This window comes from Accipiter gentilis, chromosome 19 (assembly GCF_929443795.1).
Source record: "Accipiter gentilis chromosome 19, bAccGen1.1, whole genome shotgun sequence".
Classification (NCBI taxonomy): Eukaryota; Metazoa; Chordata; class Aves; order Accipitriformes; family Accipitridae; genus Astur; species Astur gentilis.
Window position 1 is genome coordinate 3,239,079 of NC_064898.1, and position 17,165 is coordinate 3,256,243.

Consider the following 17,165-nt stretch of genomic DNA (forward strand, 5'->3'; position numbering starts at 1 on the left):
TGAAGTGTGAACTTTTCTCTTTTCTCTTTCTGCTCAGAAATCGAAGCAAAGGAAGCGTGTGACTGGTTACGTGCAGCTGGATTTCCCCAATATGCTCAGTTCTATGAGGGTAAGTAGGTTTTTCTCCTCTTTGTGCGGTACTGTAAGCACACTGGGCCCTTGCCAGGAGAGCTTGCAGTCGGCCAACTCTACATTTGACTGCGTTATGGCTATGGCTGGCTGCTTCACAAAGCTTCAGCTGCTGGAGTCATACCAGTGCCTGAAGAAAAGTAAGATTCTTGCCCTCATAGCCATGGGAAGAAAAAAAAAAGAGGGACATAGTTTGTGTAAATCTCAAAGGTTAACAAAAACAAGTACAAAAAATCCAAATACATTGGTTTCTTTTTTTTTAAACTTCCTGAACTGCGTCTAAAATAAGATTGAAAGCACTGAAAGTTACTGAAAATTTCAGTCTTGCTGAAAATAAGATTGAAAACTCTGCAGTTAGCAAAAGTGAATAATCTGAACTGTGTTTTACATTTGCAAAGCAAGAAAAGCCCGTATTTTGGTGCTAACTAAAAGCGAATGGCCATGTCCCCTTCCTAGCTGTAAAGTTCATGCCCAGGGAAGTGGCGTCCCTGAGGGCAGGGGCAAGTGATTGCACTGCTGCTGCATTCAGGAGCAGCTCAGGGACTGGGGCTGGGATTTTCCTCCTCTCCCTAGCTCAATGCTGAGAGGGAAACTGCAGCTGATCCTCATTTTCCCCAAACTGAATACTCTCTCCGCCAGAGACACAGAGCCAGCTCAGGCCCGCTTGGGCTTATTAGCCGAAGCGCAGCTCCGCCAAACGCCGCTGGACACCTTCCAGGGTCAGCTTGGGTCTGGAGGCAGCACGGCTCCACGCACAGATCTGTGGCCAAGAAACCTCGCGGGTCAGGGCCAGCTCCGCCGAGAGCCGGCTCGGACGCCGTCCGTCCCCTCACGTGGGGCTGAGGGCAGCGGGCAGCATCGTGCCGAGGACACCTCCATGGCTTCTGATGGCCAGCTGAGGTCTCTTAAGGCTCAGGTGCTGGCTCCCGATGCGCTGCTCGGGTGCCCAGGGACTAGGAGCACCATGCAGAGATGCTCAGGTGGCTCCGCCAGAGCCAGGAGGGCTCTGTTAAGCCCAGCAAAGAACTAATAAGCCTGCCAGACCAAAGCCGACATAGGTGTATGTCTGCCACAGTCCCTGGGTGCCCAGCAGTACTTTTGGGTCTGCCTTGTAACCAGAGTATCATCTCAGATACCGACTCCCCCAGAGAAAGAACCCGCTGCCTGCTGAACTCAAAGGGATGTTCTCTCCAAAAAACAACCTGCGCTGGGCTCCCACAGTTCCCATACAGTCCATAGGCACTCTAGGCAGTCTGCGTCTCTGAAAACAAAGTCCTTTTTACAGGCATCTATTATGTCAGTGTTAAGCACCAGTGTCTGAAAATGCTGGCTGCAGTTCCTGTATCCCAGCGTCCTGCTGCGGTACCTAAGCATGGCAGAGCAGTCTGGAGAGCAGCCACAGCGCTGGAACCTGTCCCACCGTTACGGAGCCCACTAATGTGTTGCAGCCATGTCGCTTTTCATCACAAATGTCAGCTTCCAGCGTGCTAGTCTGGCTTTTTAGCTAATATTGGGCATTATAGTTCAGCTCTTTTTTTGGGTCTTTTTTTTTTGAGTAACCCTTTGTCTGAAATCATTGTTATTAGGACCTGTATTAAAAGCAAAAATTGCAGAACATTCCCGTTTCATGGGAAAAGTCTGTCTAGCAAATAACTCATTAAGTCATTGTGATAGGAATGGAGAATGTTGTTGCTCGTGTGGATAAAGCGTGTTCGTAATTCCCTGATCTCATTCATTTGTGCTAAGCGCTAGAAAGAGTAGGTAACAATTAAGTATCTTATTAAAGCCAAAATAAAATAATCTTGCTCTCTTTCTGGTGCACAGGACATTCAACTATACCTTTAACAGGAAAAAAAAAAAAAAAAAGGAAATTGACTGAAAGGGTCACAGATAGAGCTGGAAGGGAGCCAGAGCTGAGTGAAATCCATCATACTAGATTTCAGTGAGCAAGCACATGCAAAGCATTTTAAATGTAGACAATGTATTTTCATTTGAATAGCAAGCAGTCATCTTCATATTGTGTCTCCTTTTCTAGACTCCCAGTTTCCCATTGACATTGCTGCAGTAAAGAAAGATCATGATTTTCTTGACAAGGACCTTGTAGAACCTCTTTGCAGGTAAATAACAAAGTTTCTTTTCTGATAATTTAACAACATGAGCTGATCTTATTATTGTTAGCATAGCAGCAGAAGCAGCAGCAGAGATGTTTGCTTGTCTACGTGAATTAAGCAATGATATCTATAATGCCACCCTTCTGAATTCATTTCTCTTACGGAAAATCCTGGATTAGGACCCCCACTACACTCATAGAAAACATCACATGATTTGAGAAGACCCAAATCCAATGGATTTGAAATACCTGCCTTTTAAGAAAGAACTAGCAGTAGTACAAGCAAACCCTGAATAAATGAGTCACATTTGAGTTGCACATGAATAACTCTTATGTCCAAGCACAGCATAAAAGATGAAACTTCATTGCACAGAATTCAGCAAGTACTTTCTCTGGCAGCAGATGTGGGTTTCGTGCTGCTGATTCCCTTGGTACTCTCCTTTTGGCCCAGTAACAGAACTGGGACCAGAACCCCACAGTACTACAGCTGCTACAACTAATCACTGGTTTGCCCCTCCCAGAGGGCTTGTGTTTGCTGTTTATCTAGCTTTTTATACTCTGCCTGTGATGAATGTACTGTATTGCATTGCTCAAGTACTGTCCCCCAGGACTCAAGAAGCAGCAATTCTGTGGTAGTTTTGCAAAACCACATTGCAGAAGCATTGTTCCCCTCTTCTTTCTCCTCTGCTCAGCTCAAGCTGGGTTCTGCTCCTCTCCTCTTCAGCAAGGACAAAGGAGCATCTGGCCTCTAACCAAGCAGTCTTTATTACATGTTATGGAAACTTTCACAACACCAACATCAAGATAATTGGACAAAACTCTTATTTCCCCTTCTGCAACTGTGGCTAAAGTCATCAGAGAGTATATGCCGTTCCACTGCACATCGTGCTGTGCATTGCAGGGATTAATGAGTCTGTGATGGAGGACTGCAGAGAGGGTTTCTGAGAACCACAGAAAACAGGGCTGGAAGAGAGTTCATCTAGTCCATCTCTCCATCCCGGGAGATGCCCTCCTTCCTGGAGGAGCCAGGTAATTCCTGGGCATAGCTGCCAGAATGCTTTCCCAAAACTCCGTTGCTGCAAGCAAGACCTACTGCTTCTCATTTTGTCTATTACAGATACAGAGAACAGAATATTCTCTCTCTCTGTGTAGTAGCCTTTGTGCCTGAAGGCAAATCAGTAGGTAAGACCTGGATCCTTCACTGGTTGCTCTCAAGGATGCTGGGGAGCAGAATAACTGCAGACTTAAGCTACTGCTGTTCAGTACGGCCTGGTGGGAGAGATTGCTATGCCCATGCCTAGAGAAACCTTCTTTCCACATACACACGCATCCCCTTGCTTCAGCCTGGCATGGTGGAAGAGACACTTTGCTGTTCTTTGGGAACTGTGAAGTGGTAGGAGGTTGAGATCGCCTCCCCTCTGCCCTTTCCCACAAAGTTGAAGGACCGTCCAAAAGTGCAAGTATGATGTCTGTCCCTTTTTCTTGTGAGAGCAAACAGTGAGGTGCAGTCATTGCATAGCTCTGTGAATCTCCCTAGTCTTTCTTCTCTGAAGTAATTGGCAGTGGTAGTACTTTAGTCATGGTCACCAGGCATCCAACACCTACACAGCTAAATAGGAACAGCTCCCCTCTTGCTCCTCCAGCCTCTCTGTAGACTCACACCTACAACAATTACACTAGGTTTATATATTTATGAGGATTTCTTTGTGAGCTGAACAACTAAAGACTGGGGGTTTTCCTCTTTTATTGAAAGATGAGGTTTTGGAAAATAAACTAGCAGCTGGAGAGATGCACTCATGACAAAATGCTTTATGTCAGCCTAAACCAAGTGATACTACTGAGATCTGTAGTACATAAGCATAGACACAGATCTTTCCAAATGATTTTATTCAAAGATAAAGGGTTTATGACTGTCTAGTAACTTCTTCTGTAATGATTTTATTCAGAAGATACCACCTGTTGACTTAAAGTTTTGTTGGGAGTTTTTAAACAGTTTAGATCTCAAAAAGGAATAACACCTCCTATACTAGCCAGGTAGAAATGCAAGTATTACATTATAGGTTATGTTTTCAGATTGCAGACTTTTAATTTGCTGTAGCTCAGCAGCTCCACACCTTTAGCTGAGAGCGACCCATAAAAAGCGATTGTGCCAAATGTCAAGATACAGGCTCATCAGAAACAGTGAACAGTGTCAGCTGCTGCCCCCAGTACCAGCTTTTTTACTGTATTAGCTATCAAACCAACATCTCCCAAGTTTTCCAGTGTACTGGAAATCCTCACAGCTCAGCTGACCACTGTGGCCGGTATTCTACCTTTGCTTTGCTCTGTGGTGGCATTACTACAGGGTGCATGCCAGTATATCATAGAGGAGCCGGAGGCTATGATGCACTTTCATGAAACAGAAAGCTGAAAAAAAGGGTTGGTTATTATTTCTGTATGCACCGATTCCCAGGTCGGGAGCCAAACTTTCATTCGTCAAACACCCAAAACTGCCCTCAAAGCTATGCATGACCAAGCCTTCACACTAACTAATAGTGCATTCAGCCCATAGTACTGAACAAAATGGGTTTCTCATTTTTATTTGGAGGATAATTTTAAAGCTGGAATGCCAGAGTGGATAATCAGTTTGAGCAGAGTTTTAGCTCTGAACGGTAATGGTTCTAGAATAAACACTGAATTTCTCTGCTATTGTGGGTTGAAATCAGACTCTCGATCTCATTTTATAATCAGTTTTCTTATGGCATTGCAGTATACAAGACAACACGAGGCACAAATGCAGAGGAACCTTTTCTTTTTTTAAGGCAGCTGGTAGTATTTTAGTCAGAAAGCCTGACTCCCTCTTGTAAAAGATTTCAGTGACCTTTTTGAGATATTCTAACACTCCTGCTGTTTACAATATCATTTCAAAATTTGGCAGAATAAAGACCAAATTTGAGGCCTTTGGGTTAGAGGCGTATCTATCAAGAGATTCCACTCAGATTTTATTGAGTAACGAACAATAGAAAATTGCCATGCAATCTGCAGGCGAACGCTGTCAGGCTGCCAAAATAATAATTGGGCATGAAAATTTTATAGCTGGATCTCTGTGTCATTCCCAAAATAGCAGCAACCAACTCTGCTCTGGGAACTTTTGTGGCCGCTGAGATAAGAGGATGAGAAGGAAAAGCCAAGCCATGTTGTACTTTTTGTATTCACATAAATACAGTGACTAAGAATATAAAGAACAAGCGTGTAACCGTCTGATGCATAGGCCCCTAAATGAAGCTCTTAAAATTTGAACTGTCAGCAGCCTATTTTTCCATAGCTGTTGCCTCTTAGATAGCTTGTAAATAACCCTAAGGTCGCTATGTATGGGACATCCTACCATTAGAGTTTTGAAATTATGATTGTATAGTCAGTACTATCTGCTGAGTTATATTGCTCTAGGTGCTGTTAGGAAATAAGCCCGGCTCTCCACATGCACTACAGAAAGCCCTGCTCTGAAGTCAGTAGAATGGCTCCCATCAACCTCAACGAGGGTTGGCTCACCTCATGTGAGCATGTACCCTATGAGATAACTCACTCAGTTGCAGCCATGATAAAAAGTGATAGGACTGGAAAACAGTATATTCTCTTCACACACAACACTGGTGGAGCAGGGACATGCCAGTACGAGCTTCGCTTTCCAGCCCTGACAGTACTGGGAGAACCCTAACTCAGTGTGCAGACCTCAGCAGAGCCCAGCACAAGGAGCTGGATGTCCTCCTCCCAAATTCCACAGCACCAAAAGAAGCCAGCTAGGGGCATGTGTATGCAGCACCTAAACTTGTCTAGGAATAATGATAAAGAAATAGTGTCATGTTTCCCTCAGAGAGGAATTTATGTAACTATATAATGTGTTTGCCTGGTCACAATCCATAAGAGAGGACATTTGCAGATCTGCCAAGGTAGGAGACGCTGTGCTGTCCATGCTAGCCCTCCCCATGGTGCCTTCTCCTGCAGCCCCTGGCTGCATTCCCCACCAGCTGCTTGGAAGCAGCTGCAGAACAGGTCCAGGGGAATGCATGGAGCTCCAAGTCACTTCAAAGTTGTCTTCCTATTACCTGGATGGCTCTTCTAGCAGGACAACAGGTCCTTCACAAGGGTTTCCAGCTAATAGATCCTGCCTTGCTACAAGCTTGTCATTTATTAAACACTGCTTAGTGTTGTACAGAATGCAAAAGTCAGAGATTTCCTGCTTCTGAAGAACTTCCATCATGAGGGTTAATAATTACAGCATTGGGGTTGGGATTCAGAGCCCTAAATACCTGTGTCTGTTGCCATCTTAGATCTCCTAAGATATCTCAGACTTTTCCATGGGCTGGCTGGACCAGGAGGACCTGCAGCAGCTGAAGGCCGGGCTTGATACTCTAAGGGATCTAAAATAGCACCAGATACCTCTGTTTGGGAACCTGCATTGCTCTGCTGATGTTTAAGTATTGTTTCAAGGGACACTTTTCAACACAGAGATGATATTTCACCATAGAGATAAGTGTTAAATCGTAGAGGGAGTGTTTACCTGTGATGGCCTGGAGAAGAAATAAAATTAATATCAGTGAAGCACCTGCTCTGGTAAATATTTTGCAGTCTTCCCCTGAACACTGCAGAGCTTTCCAAATGAGCATTCAAATGCATCCTAGATAATTTGTTTTTTATATAGCCACCTCTCTTGTGTTTATTTAATGTGTTTTTTCCTGCCTTTTCTCAAGTCCAGATTTTGTGTTTTGTTAACATTACAAACAGGCAGTCTTTTCCTACGTTTTTAAGCAGTGATGTGAAAGTGTAGTGCTTCTGTCACTTTGACTGGAACATTGGTGGCAGCCTTTTGTAGCCAGAGATTTTTATTTTTTTGTTTTTTGAAAGACTTGCTGAGGACTTGGCTGTCAGTCATCTAACAACTTTAAGCAGATGAGAAAAGCTTTCTGCCACCGCTGGCACATCAACAAGGCAAAAGAAGTTGAAACAGACTGGCTTTGATTGGAGTTGTTAGTACCAGGCAAGCTCACAAATATGATCATTAGTTCTCTAATTTCACTGGCAAATCTTTCCACAGCACTGGAAAAGCGCCAGAAAGCATGTCGATGTTTTGTAGATGGGTGAATTTAAAATGTGAGGTTGAGCCCTCGGCACCCAGTAAAAAGTAGGTTTGTTTTCGATGGAGCAAGTTCTTCATAGCAAAGCCGGGTTAGCAAGCAGCCAGGACAATGGTGTGGCTTCCCAAGCCTCCAGTTTAAGTAACGATATTCACTTTTATGGAGGTGACCTCTCAGTCCCTGCTGAAATGATCTCACTCTTGGGTGACGTTAGCGGGAAAGCGATGGCTTTGGATGGTCTTGTTGGTTCAATCAAGTGCGTTCTGCACCTTTCCGTGCTGAAGAAGCAGCCCTTAATAAACAAGCCACGACACTTTCTGCTGTTGGCTGGACACGTACAGAGGTACCTGGGTGCAGACAGGGCGAAGGGTACACCAAAGGCTGTTGCTTCCTTGTTTTCCCATTCCTGAAGCGTGTGGCTTGCTCCTTGGTTTTTAGACGGCAAGCGATACCATAGCGAATGGCAGGAGCACTGGTCGCTGTATTTAAAATGTTTTCTTCTACATCTTCTCCTTAACAACTGCAAGTAGGCAGTAAGTATAGAGGGGGTTTTTATAAATTTGAGGAAGCAGTTGCAGAGAACACCTGCCAGCCTCTTTCTCAGGAGAGTTTCTTGGGTGCCTACTCTCATGGAGGTGAGAGAGGTGGAGTCAGTGGCTTAGTTTTCAGAGTTGACAAGCAGCTTGAAAGGAGGCAGTGGTTTCTCAGGATTTCTGAGCCTCTGGGCCTGAATTTAGCTGGCACCTGTCTCCTGGTCAGCTTTGCAGGACACGTTCTGGTCAAGGAAGCAGGGAGTACTTCCCCATCCCTGGTCTGGCCACCCACCATGTAAAGGTGTGAGGACTCAAAAGAAGTACTGAACATTATTCATCCCCGGAGCCTCAAGAAAATACAACTTTGGGTTGAGAAATTCCATGTTTGGGCAAAAGATGAGCTTTGCAATAATAGATGTAATCCCAGAGGAGAATATGTGGGCAGAAAGCTGAAGATATAGTTACAGAGCCACAAAGCCTGAAATTTATTTCAAGAACATTACTATCAGGTATGCAAGGTGTGCTTGTGAATGCATTATACTCACATTAATATGATAAGCACAGGACTTTTCTGATATGGCATAACGGCTTTATTGGCTTGAGTTAGGGTGGAGTATTTTAGCCACAAATGAGCAGGTGATATTTTGTGAGGGAAATTTTTTTAAGGAAGATCCACATTTGCCTGGCTGGTTCTTTATTAGTGGTGGCAATTTGAAAGGATTTCTAATATTAGAAGTTCCGGGGAGGTATATGTTAATGCCATAACGTTCTTATGCTATGCGAGAGATTATGTCATTGATGTGATACTTTTTTTCATGTGTCCTTGTAACTTATCACGAACATTTCAAATGTTATCAGTTCTGGAGATTTGCAGCCTCTTCCTGAGATCCAGAAGCAACAGGGGCAGCTCTTGCTGCAAAGACACAGGGGATGCAGGCAGCTGACAGAAGAGTGTTGTGGGCACATGGCTTTCTCACTCTGCCTCTCTTTATTTTGAAATTCAGCCCTAAATCTGGAAAATATTCAAAGTCAAACATATTTAACTCTGAGCTTCTGCTTTGAGAAGATGGATGGTTTCATGAATCAGGACCTTTAAGTATAAATAAATATGAATCAATTGTGATTAGCACCGTAGGTTCTCTATTGAAAGAGCATGTTTTCTTGTCCTCTGACTGTCTCTGCACATGGGCGCACACACACATTCAATTTCCATCTTTATCAGATTGTCATTTCAACACCCTATCATGGGATAGCCTTGGATTTAAGGAGCAGAAGCCTTACAGAGTCCCTGGTAACATCATTATGAACATGGTAAAAAATAACTAAAAATTTTTATTTAAAGATGTTAGATTTGTTACATGTTGGGTCTGCTAACCTGTCTGTAAGATCCACAGGTATGGGAAAGGAACTATTGGCTGTGAAGAAACATTTAACTAACTGCTAAAAGTTCTTCTTTATGTCAGCTTTTTAAAGGAGGTGCTAACTGCCTAAAGTGAGGAACTGCATCTTTTTTTCTTTTGTCTTTCACCAGTGCTTTGAAATCCCCCTTTTAGACCAATTATGTTAGGGTCCTGCAGAAGGCAGCTCACCTCCCTCTTCTCTTGTCCTTTCCCCAGCTATCGGAGGTGTTTGTTTATACCTGTTTCCTTTGCTGAGTACTTACATGTCTATGAATTAAAAGGCAATGCATAAAACCTGGCTATCAAGTAATGTGAAGCTAAAATTCCCTTTTAATGCAGTGGTTTTATAGCCTGGAATAAAATGACCAGTGTAATTTCTGAAGCCTGTTGTATGCAGTTGGCACCCTACAGGCAGATAAGAGAAAAGCTTTTGAACTTAGGAAAAGTCATGCCCTTTAATCAGAGGCTGCTAATCTTTTGAATTTGCTTTGCCCTGTAGACGACTGAACACACTGAACAAGTGCGCCTCAATGAAACTCGATGTGAACTTCCAAAGAAAAAAGGTAAGGAAACTTCATGAAATGTGCTGGTTTTGCCCTGGCTTTTGTGATGAGACCTCCCCAATTTAGCCTTTAAGTCAGTAATGCTCTTAAAAGTAAGTTAAGTGTATCTGACTTTCAACGATGTGTGTCAGCATTATCTGGACCCATGATAATGTGAATTGCTGAATCTTGAAATTATAAATAAAATAGAAAAAACCTGTTACTAAAACAGCAGGAACAATACTATGTATGTTAAAAGGGCACACACAGTACTTAAAACTTTACGTATGCGCGATTCAAGTTAGCGCGTGAAAAGACAGTGTGGTTTCATTAGGCTGGCTCGTTTGCCAATGCCATGTGAGTACACAATGGAAAATCCTGCTTGGAAAAAATGGAAGCTGCTCAGATGAAAACAATAGCCTTTCTTTATTTCTTGTACTGACTTATTCCCAGTTAAGAATATGAAAATAAACTCTGTCATCCTTACATGCTCCTGTGTAACATGGGAATTATTTGAGCTTAAAGGCTTTCAGTGAGGACTGCAGAAACTGCCCATTGATTTTGAGAGTTTTGTAACAAGTCCAGCGTTAACTGTTGAACGTTTGGTTTTCTGGTCACAAATTCCCCCAAGCCCTTCGGTAGTGTACAGTGGTAGTTGTCGACTCTGAGGAATCTTGGTGTCTGTTTTTTCTTCCTTAGAGTGTTTGTCTAATGCTTTTTCAAAACTACTGAAGAGTTGCATTTTTGGTGTCCTTGCAGATTCAGTCTACTCACTGTTTGAGGGAACTTGAGCAAAGAATGGTTTTAATGTCCAGATATTCTGCCTTTGGCACATGCCCATTTGTTCCTCTGTGTACGTAGCCTCTCTAGCTTGCATTTTGTCCATTCACTGGGGCCGTGGGGACCTCTTCTCTTCAATCCTTCAGACCTGATGGGTTTTTCTTGTCTTTGATAAGTGCCAGCACTTTCCACATCAAACACTCCCATCGTACCTGAGAGAGGGAACAGTAAAATCCCCTGACTACACAATAACTTTATGATTTGGGCAGATAGGCACTATAGGAAGAGGCTGAGGTCCTTCAGCAAAAACTAACTCAATCGATAGTGTCGTTGACCTGCTTGGAGCAGTGTCTGGTTTGCGTACATGAGCTCGTGTACTTGTGTTCAAGTAGAGATACTGGGGCTGCACAAGAGGCAGAACTATAAAAAGCAACATATAGGTGAACGCTGATTGTCCTCTGGAAATTTTGTTTAGTTCCTGTCCTCCTTCTCGTCAACAAGTATTTTGGGCTTGGTGTGAGGTTTGTATGCTTGCTTGCTTGCTTGCTTCTTTAAGTTTCTGATTATGTTGGGTTAAAAAAAGGAGGATTTTCTTGTTATCTTTGTTTTTTATTAATTTTTGCTACCATTCCTCCCCGTTCTGAATAGATTGAAGCCCTCATCTGCTCTCCTTGCAGATGACCATTAATTTGCTATGGAAGTGAGACTGCCCTACGGTATTATTTCAGGGGGACAGAAGTTAGTTGGGTCCATACCTGCACAAGGCCAGGGAGAAGCAGAATACAGAAAAACATAGAGAAAGAGGGGATGAAGGATATTTGTGGTGACAGATACAGAGCAACTGAAAGTAGAAGAGAATGTGGGGGAGAGAAAAAGAGGGAAGAGACTGCTGACAGGAAGAAATGTAAATGCAAGTGTAAAAGCTGGAAATTGGGTCTGGAATTGAGCACCGAACCAGGTAAACTTTTTTGCTGTAGATGCTGCCTTTCCTAATAGTCTCTATGGTGATCTGAACAATGAAATGCAAAATCAGCTTGCTTTGGAGATTCAGCATAACAGGTTTGCACAGGACTAGCACAGCTGCTTGAGTGATTCATCAAAATACGGACAAGAGAGCTGCCAGACAAGGTTACCGTGAAAGCCAGCACGGCGTGAGCGTTCCCCGCTGCCCACTCTCCCACCCAAACCACTCACGCTGTGGGCTGCTCTCTTCCCCTTGGCTCCATCGAGATGCATACAGAAATCCTCGTATATGTGTTGCAAATATGTCCGTAAGCAATTTGGACAGACAGAGATTAGTCTTTGGATTAACTGCCTTCTGCAGCTGTCGATTTATGAGAATTCCTGCCCCCAGCTGGAAAAATGTGGCAGAATTCCACCGCAAATAAACCAACTTTTTGCCTTTTGTTAGCATCCCTCTGTATCTCAGGCAAGCACACCCTCAGTGAAAAAGCTGTACTATTTTAAATCAACTGTGACAAATCTGTGAATCAAAACCTCTTTCTCTTTGGCAAATGTTATCAGTCACTCCTCAAGAAACTTGCCCCTTCTCGTCTTCCCAAACATAATGGTATTAAATGGACTTTTGAATATGCTCCAAAGCCATGCACTTGATTTTGCCCTAGGTCAGTTGAAGTATACAGTCACTGCTCCAAGATGTCTGCTCCACCTGTGTAAAATGAATCGTTGCTTTCAGACCTACTCTTGATCCACTGTCCCCGTAGCTGGTGACGCCTCGGTTGGCAGAGTGCTCTCTGCATTTTTTTTTAGGACAGTCTTGTTTGTCAGGGCACTCTGATATCTAAGAAGAACAGTGGGTCATTCAGGATGTTTGTGGCTCCCGGAATTTCTACTAATTCCATCAAAAGAAAAGCACATTATGTCACAGGACTCACAGTGCAGCCGCCTTTGGATTGAGTCACCATGGCAGCATTTCAGTATCCAGATACTTCATTTGTCTGATTTCGCTTCTGATGAAACACAAGCATGTTTCATTACCAATTTAAAAAAAAACAACACTAAACTTTTTTTTATTGAGCTGCAAATTTCAACACCCCAAACCCTCTGTATTTTCTGAGTGGTTCTTGGGCAGAATGTAATCCTATCTTTGTTGTGGTTAGAGGCAAAACTTGTTTACTACCAATATCCCTTTCTGTTCATCTCTCAAAAAAAAATCTCAAAACTTACTTTCCTCTAAAAATGATTTAAAGTATATTCGCCACTGAATTTATGTTTATTTCTGTCTCTTACTCTGTGCTCTCCTCTTGGTGTGTTTCACAATGTCTCTACCACTTGGCTAGTTTAATCGATTCCAGCTTGTAGAAAATACAGGCTAAATCCTGTCAGTTCATACAGTAATGTGAGTGCAGCTACAGGGATTTGTGTCAGCCAAGAATCTTCTTTAAGGTCCCTTTGGCATATTGGGATGTACAACAAATAAAAAAATATATATTTTTATCCTATTGGCTGGTGCCATCAACGCTTCAGCAGTGGTATGCTTTGTAGATATAATTACTGCTACTAAATATTTAAAAGTACATACCCGTGCGGTTTTTAAAATATCCACTTTGTGGCACTACTAAGACCACAACAGATGAATTTTTAAGTGCCTGAGTCTGTGCAGTCCGTTGCTCTGTATATGCATACAGCAAACTGTGGAGCTAAAATGAAGGTAGAGCTGTCTGATATGCCATTGCTTCCCTGCAGACAAAACGGCCAAAGCAGCATTAGGCTTTTCTAGGCAGTTTCCTGACGCTTCACTAATTGCTTAATTTTTCTCTCTAGCTAGCCGCAGAACTAAGATCTCCATCATTCCTGTGACCTAACGTCAGCTGCAGGAGCACTGCACACCTCAACGTTAACAGATAGAAGAGGAATGACTAAACCCTAAATTTCATAGCTATATTTTAGTTTATGGTTTGGACATGATCTAAAACATCTGGCCGACTAGAAGTGATAAACTGGCAAAAGTTTATGGCATTAGTAAGACCTGGCACACTACTGATCCCAATCTCCATCTTTGAGGTTTCGCATTATTTAAGGTTTTGGGCGTTCTTGTAAAATTTGGTTTACATTTTTCAATTAGACAGGCCAGTGGAGATCTAGTCAGAGATGGGATATAACTTCACCATCAAAACTTCATAGAAAAATACTTCTAATAATAGACTTTTAAAATGAGAATTTTTCCAGTCCCAAAATAGTCTTTCTGGTTTAGCACCTCATTTTAGTCTGACAGCCTGTCATATTTTACTGCCTTCATACTGCTTCCAAGAATGTGAAGAGCTGTTTGGATGTCATGTAGGTGAAGTTAGTTTGTTCTGCTTTAAAACAAATGTACAAGAATAATGCAGTATAAACCTGGTTCAAAGTCAGGGGAAGGATACTCATTAGCAGCTGTGGGTTTCGTTCGCATCCCTAGAGAACAGCGAGTTCGACACTGCGTGCTTTATGCTGAAGATGTATCTTTTTTGTTGTAGTGAACAGATGAGAAAAATGTCATAGGGAGAGCTTTTTTATCCTGATTTTTTTCAAGGCGCGTGTTGTCTGCATTGCAGAGTAGCTCCTGGAGCTGCCTAAACAGAAGCACGACTCCGTGTGCCCCAGGCTGAGGGATGAGACCAGGAGGGCTCTGGGGCTGCCGCTGCCTCGGAGAGCTTGGGGGAAGGCAGAGACAGTGGTGCGGGCTGGGGGTTGTCAGTTTTGGGGTGCCTCTGATGGCAAAGGCAATGAAGATAGTGGTTGCCACTGTAGGAAAGCTCACCTCAACTGTAGATGCTGAGGACTGAGCCTGGCTGCTCCTCCTCCCCACACCTCCACGGCTGTCTTCGCTGCCTGCCTTTGCCTGCGTTCAGACCCACCCTAAGTGATACCTCGAAATATTGGGGGTTTATTGTTATTTTAAGCATCGTGGCTATTTATCTGTAGTTACGTTCCTGAAACATAGATCTTGTTAGATGTACCTGGTCTGTGAAGTTTATAGATTTTACTTAGTTCTCAGTGCAAAACTGAGGGCAGCACCAGATGTTTGCTGTCTTGGTTCCTTAAATGGCTGACATTGCCGTCGTGCCCAGCTACTTCCCAGTCTTTACCGTGTGTATCTTGACACCATCTCTGCAAGTCAGGATCCCTCTACTTGGACCTTTCAAACCCCCTTTTTTCCTAAACAGTCACTGTGGATATCAGTCCTACACAGTTCAGTGCACAGGCAATCCGCCCCACAGAAGCCAAGAGACACTGATGGGACTCATGAGCTCCCTAACATAGAGCAGGCTTTTATTCCTTACTTGTTAAGATGCTCGCTGTGGTCTTTACAATTAAGTGAAGGAGGCTGTTACGAAAGGACTAATGACCAATCTTTCGTAAACTAGGTTCAGGGAGATTTTACCACCCGTTGCTCACATGGAACAGCACAATCACATAATTCAAATAATGAGTAAAAGCACCTGCTTTTAACATGTGACACTTGGTGTTTTCCAGAGTGAAGATTCAGATGAAGAAGACCTCTGTGCTATCAGCAATAAATGGACTTTCCAAAGAACCAGCAGACGATGGTCTCGGGTGGACGACATTGATGCATTGCTTCACCGGTCAGACAGACATGGATCTTCTGGGGACATTAAAATGAAAAATACAACAAGCAGCGAGAGCGTCCTTACAGATCTGAGTGAACCTGAGGTCTCATCTATTCACAGTGAGAGCAGTGGGGGAAGTGACAACAGGAGTCAATCTGGCATCAGCGGCGCCGCCAGGGAGACCTGCGACTGCTCTGGCCAGCATGATGTAGAAAGCACACTGCTGCAAGAGTCCACTGCAATAAATACTGCCCTGTCCCCCAGGGACAACCTGAAGAATGAGAAACCAACACGAACCAAAGCAAAAACCTTTCTAAAACGCATGGAGACGCTAAAAGCAAAAGGCGTGCATGGGAAACTAAAAGGCTCGGGAAGAACAGGTCCTTTAGAGATAAGTGGACCTGTTCTCCAGTATGAGCCGAAATCCTTGAAAGACATGCACTGCGTACAGATAGTCAATGGCGATCTCCAAAACATGGGACAAGATTCAGTCAAAAGAGGACTTTCCTTTTCTGCCAAATCCAGCAGTGACAGCAGTCAGTCTGAAAACAGCAGCAGTGGGGTGAGCACACCATGTTTGAAGGAACGCAAGTGCCATGAAGCAAACAAGAGAGGTGGGATGTACCTGGAGGACTTAGATGTTCTGGCAGGAACAGCCTTACGGCAAGTGGTGGACCAAAACCGCAAAAATGAATTTCATTCCCAAGAGGACTTGGTTGTGCATATTCCCAAGGACCACAAACCGGGGACCTTCCCAAAGGCACTTTCTATTGAAAGCCTCTCACCTACAGACAACAGTAACACTGTAAACTGGAGGACAGGCAGCATCTCTCTGGGAAAACAGAACTGCTCCACGCCAAAAGAGTCCGGATTGATGGCTTGCTGTCCTAAAGAGAGCAGAATTAGTATTTATGACAATGTGCCAGGTTCCCACTTGTATGCTAGTACTGGAGACCTCCTGGACTTAGAAAAAGATGTCCTTTTTCCTCATTTAGATGACATTTTGCAACATGTCAATGGACTCCAAGAGGTGGTAGATGGCTGGTCAAAGAATGTGTTGCCAGGTCTGCCAGTTGATGATGTGTCAGTCAGGGAATCTCCATCATTGCCTTTCCAGTCGCCCACACAGATCACTCTTGATTTTGAAGGAAACTCTGTCTCTGATGGCCGGACTACACCGAGTGACATGGACAGAGATGGAACATCCCTGAATGAATCCGAAGCCACTGGTGTTAGGGACAGGAGAGACTCTGGGGTGGGAGCATCACTCACAAGGCCAAGCAGGTAGGTAGCAAAATTTTGTACACAAATCCACAGACTGTGAAATACTATATAATGAAGCTGAGGCTCTCAGCCTGGGAGTCAGAAGGTGCGGGGTACTGTTACAGTTGTACTCATCCTCTATGGGGATGAAGACTTCCCAGGGGAGGGTGGCACTCTGGGAGAAGGAACATCCTGCTATGGAAATTCTTACATGGAGTCAATGGAGAATTGGTTTAATAGGTCAAACTAAGGCTTTTTCTTTTTCTCTTGATTGCCAGTGATTAGATAGTAGGATCCTGTATATGTTGTGGGATGTATTTTCAATTTGTCTTCTAAGTTATGCACCCCGGTATTTATGCATCAGTAGCCTTGTGCACTTTTTTTGTGCACTGGTCTGCTTTAAAAATGTGTCCCTTTGTACTCAGAATTCCCCTATCCTGCCTCTGTCCCTTACATGATGGGATGAAATGATGGTATACAATTAACTTCTTAATAAAAGTGAAAAGCGGGATTTTGTTAATAGTTTGCAGACCTGTTTTAAGTCAGAGGGATGAGTTCCTGTTGAGCCAAGGGAGCATGGTCCTGGGTAAAGGCCTTTGTAGATCCATACTGCTGTGTGTAGTGTGGCTTTGTATGTGCAAAAGCAGCCAGAAAATACTTGGTATTTTCTGACCTGCTCTCAGTCTTGTCACATCCTCACAGAGGATTCTGCTGTGCCATGGTCTG

General features: G+C 43.6%; 1 protein-coding gene across 6 annotated transcripts in view; it reads left to right on the plus strand.

Annotated features, from left to right (window-relative positions):
* The window catches only part of STARD13 (StAR related lipid transfer domain containing 13), a 252,009-nt gene that overhangs the window by 213,432 nt on the left and 21,412 nt on the right, over positions 1 to 17,165 (plus strand). For all 6 annotated transcript variants that reach the window (XM_049822915.1, XM_049822916.1, XM_049822918.1 and 3 more), the window contains 4 exons: positions 38 to 109; positions 2,165 to 2,246; positions 9,783 to 9,846; positions 15,082 to 16,460. In XM_049822915.1, the coding sequence (XP_049678872.1) occupies positions 38 to 109; positions 2,165 to 2,246; positions 9,783 to 9,846; positions 15,082 to 16,460 (1,597 nt within the window). The remainder of the gene's footprint in view (positions 1 to 37; positions 110 to 2,164; positions 2,247 to 9,782; positions 9,847 to 15,081; positions 16,461 to 17,165) is intronic.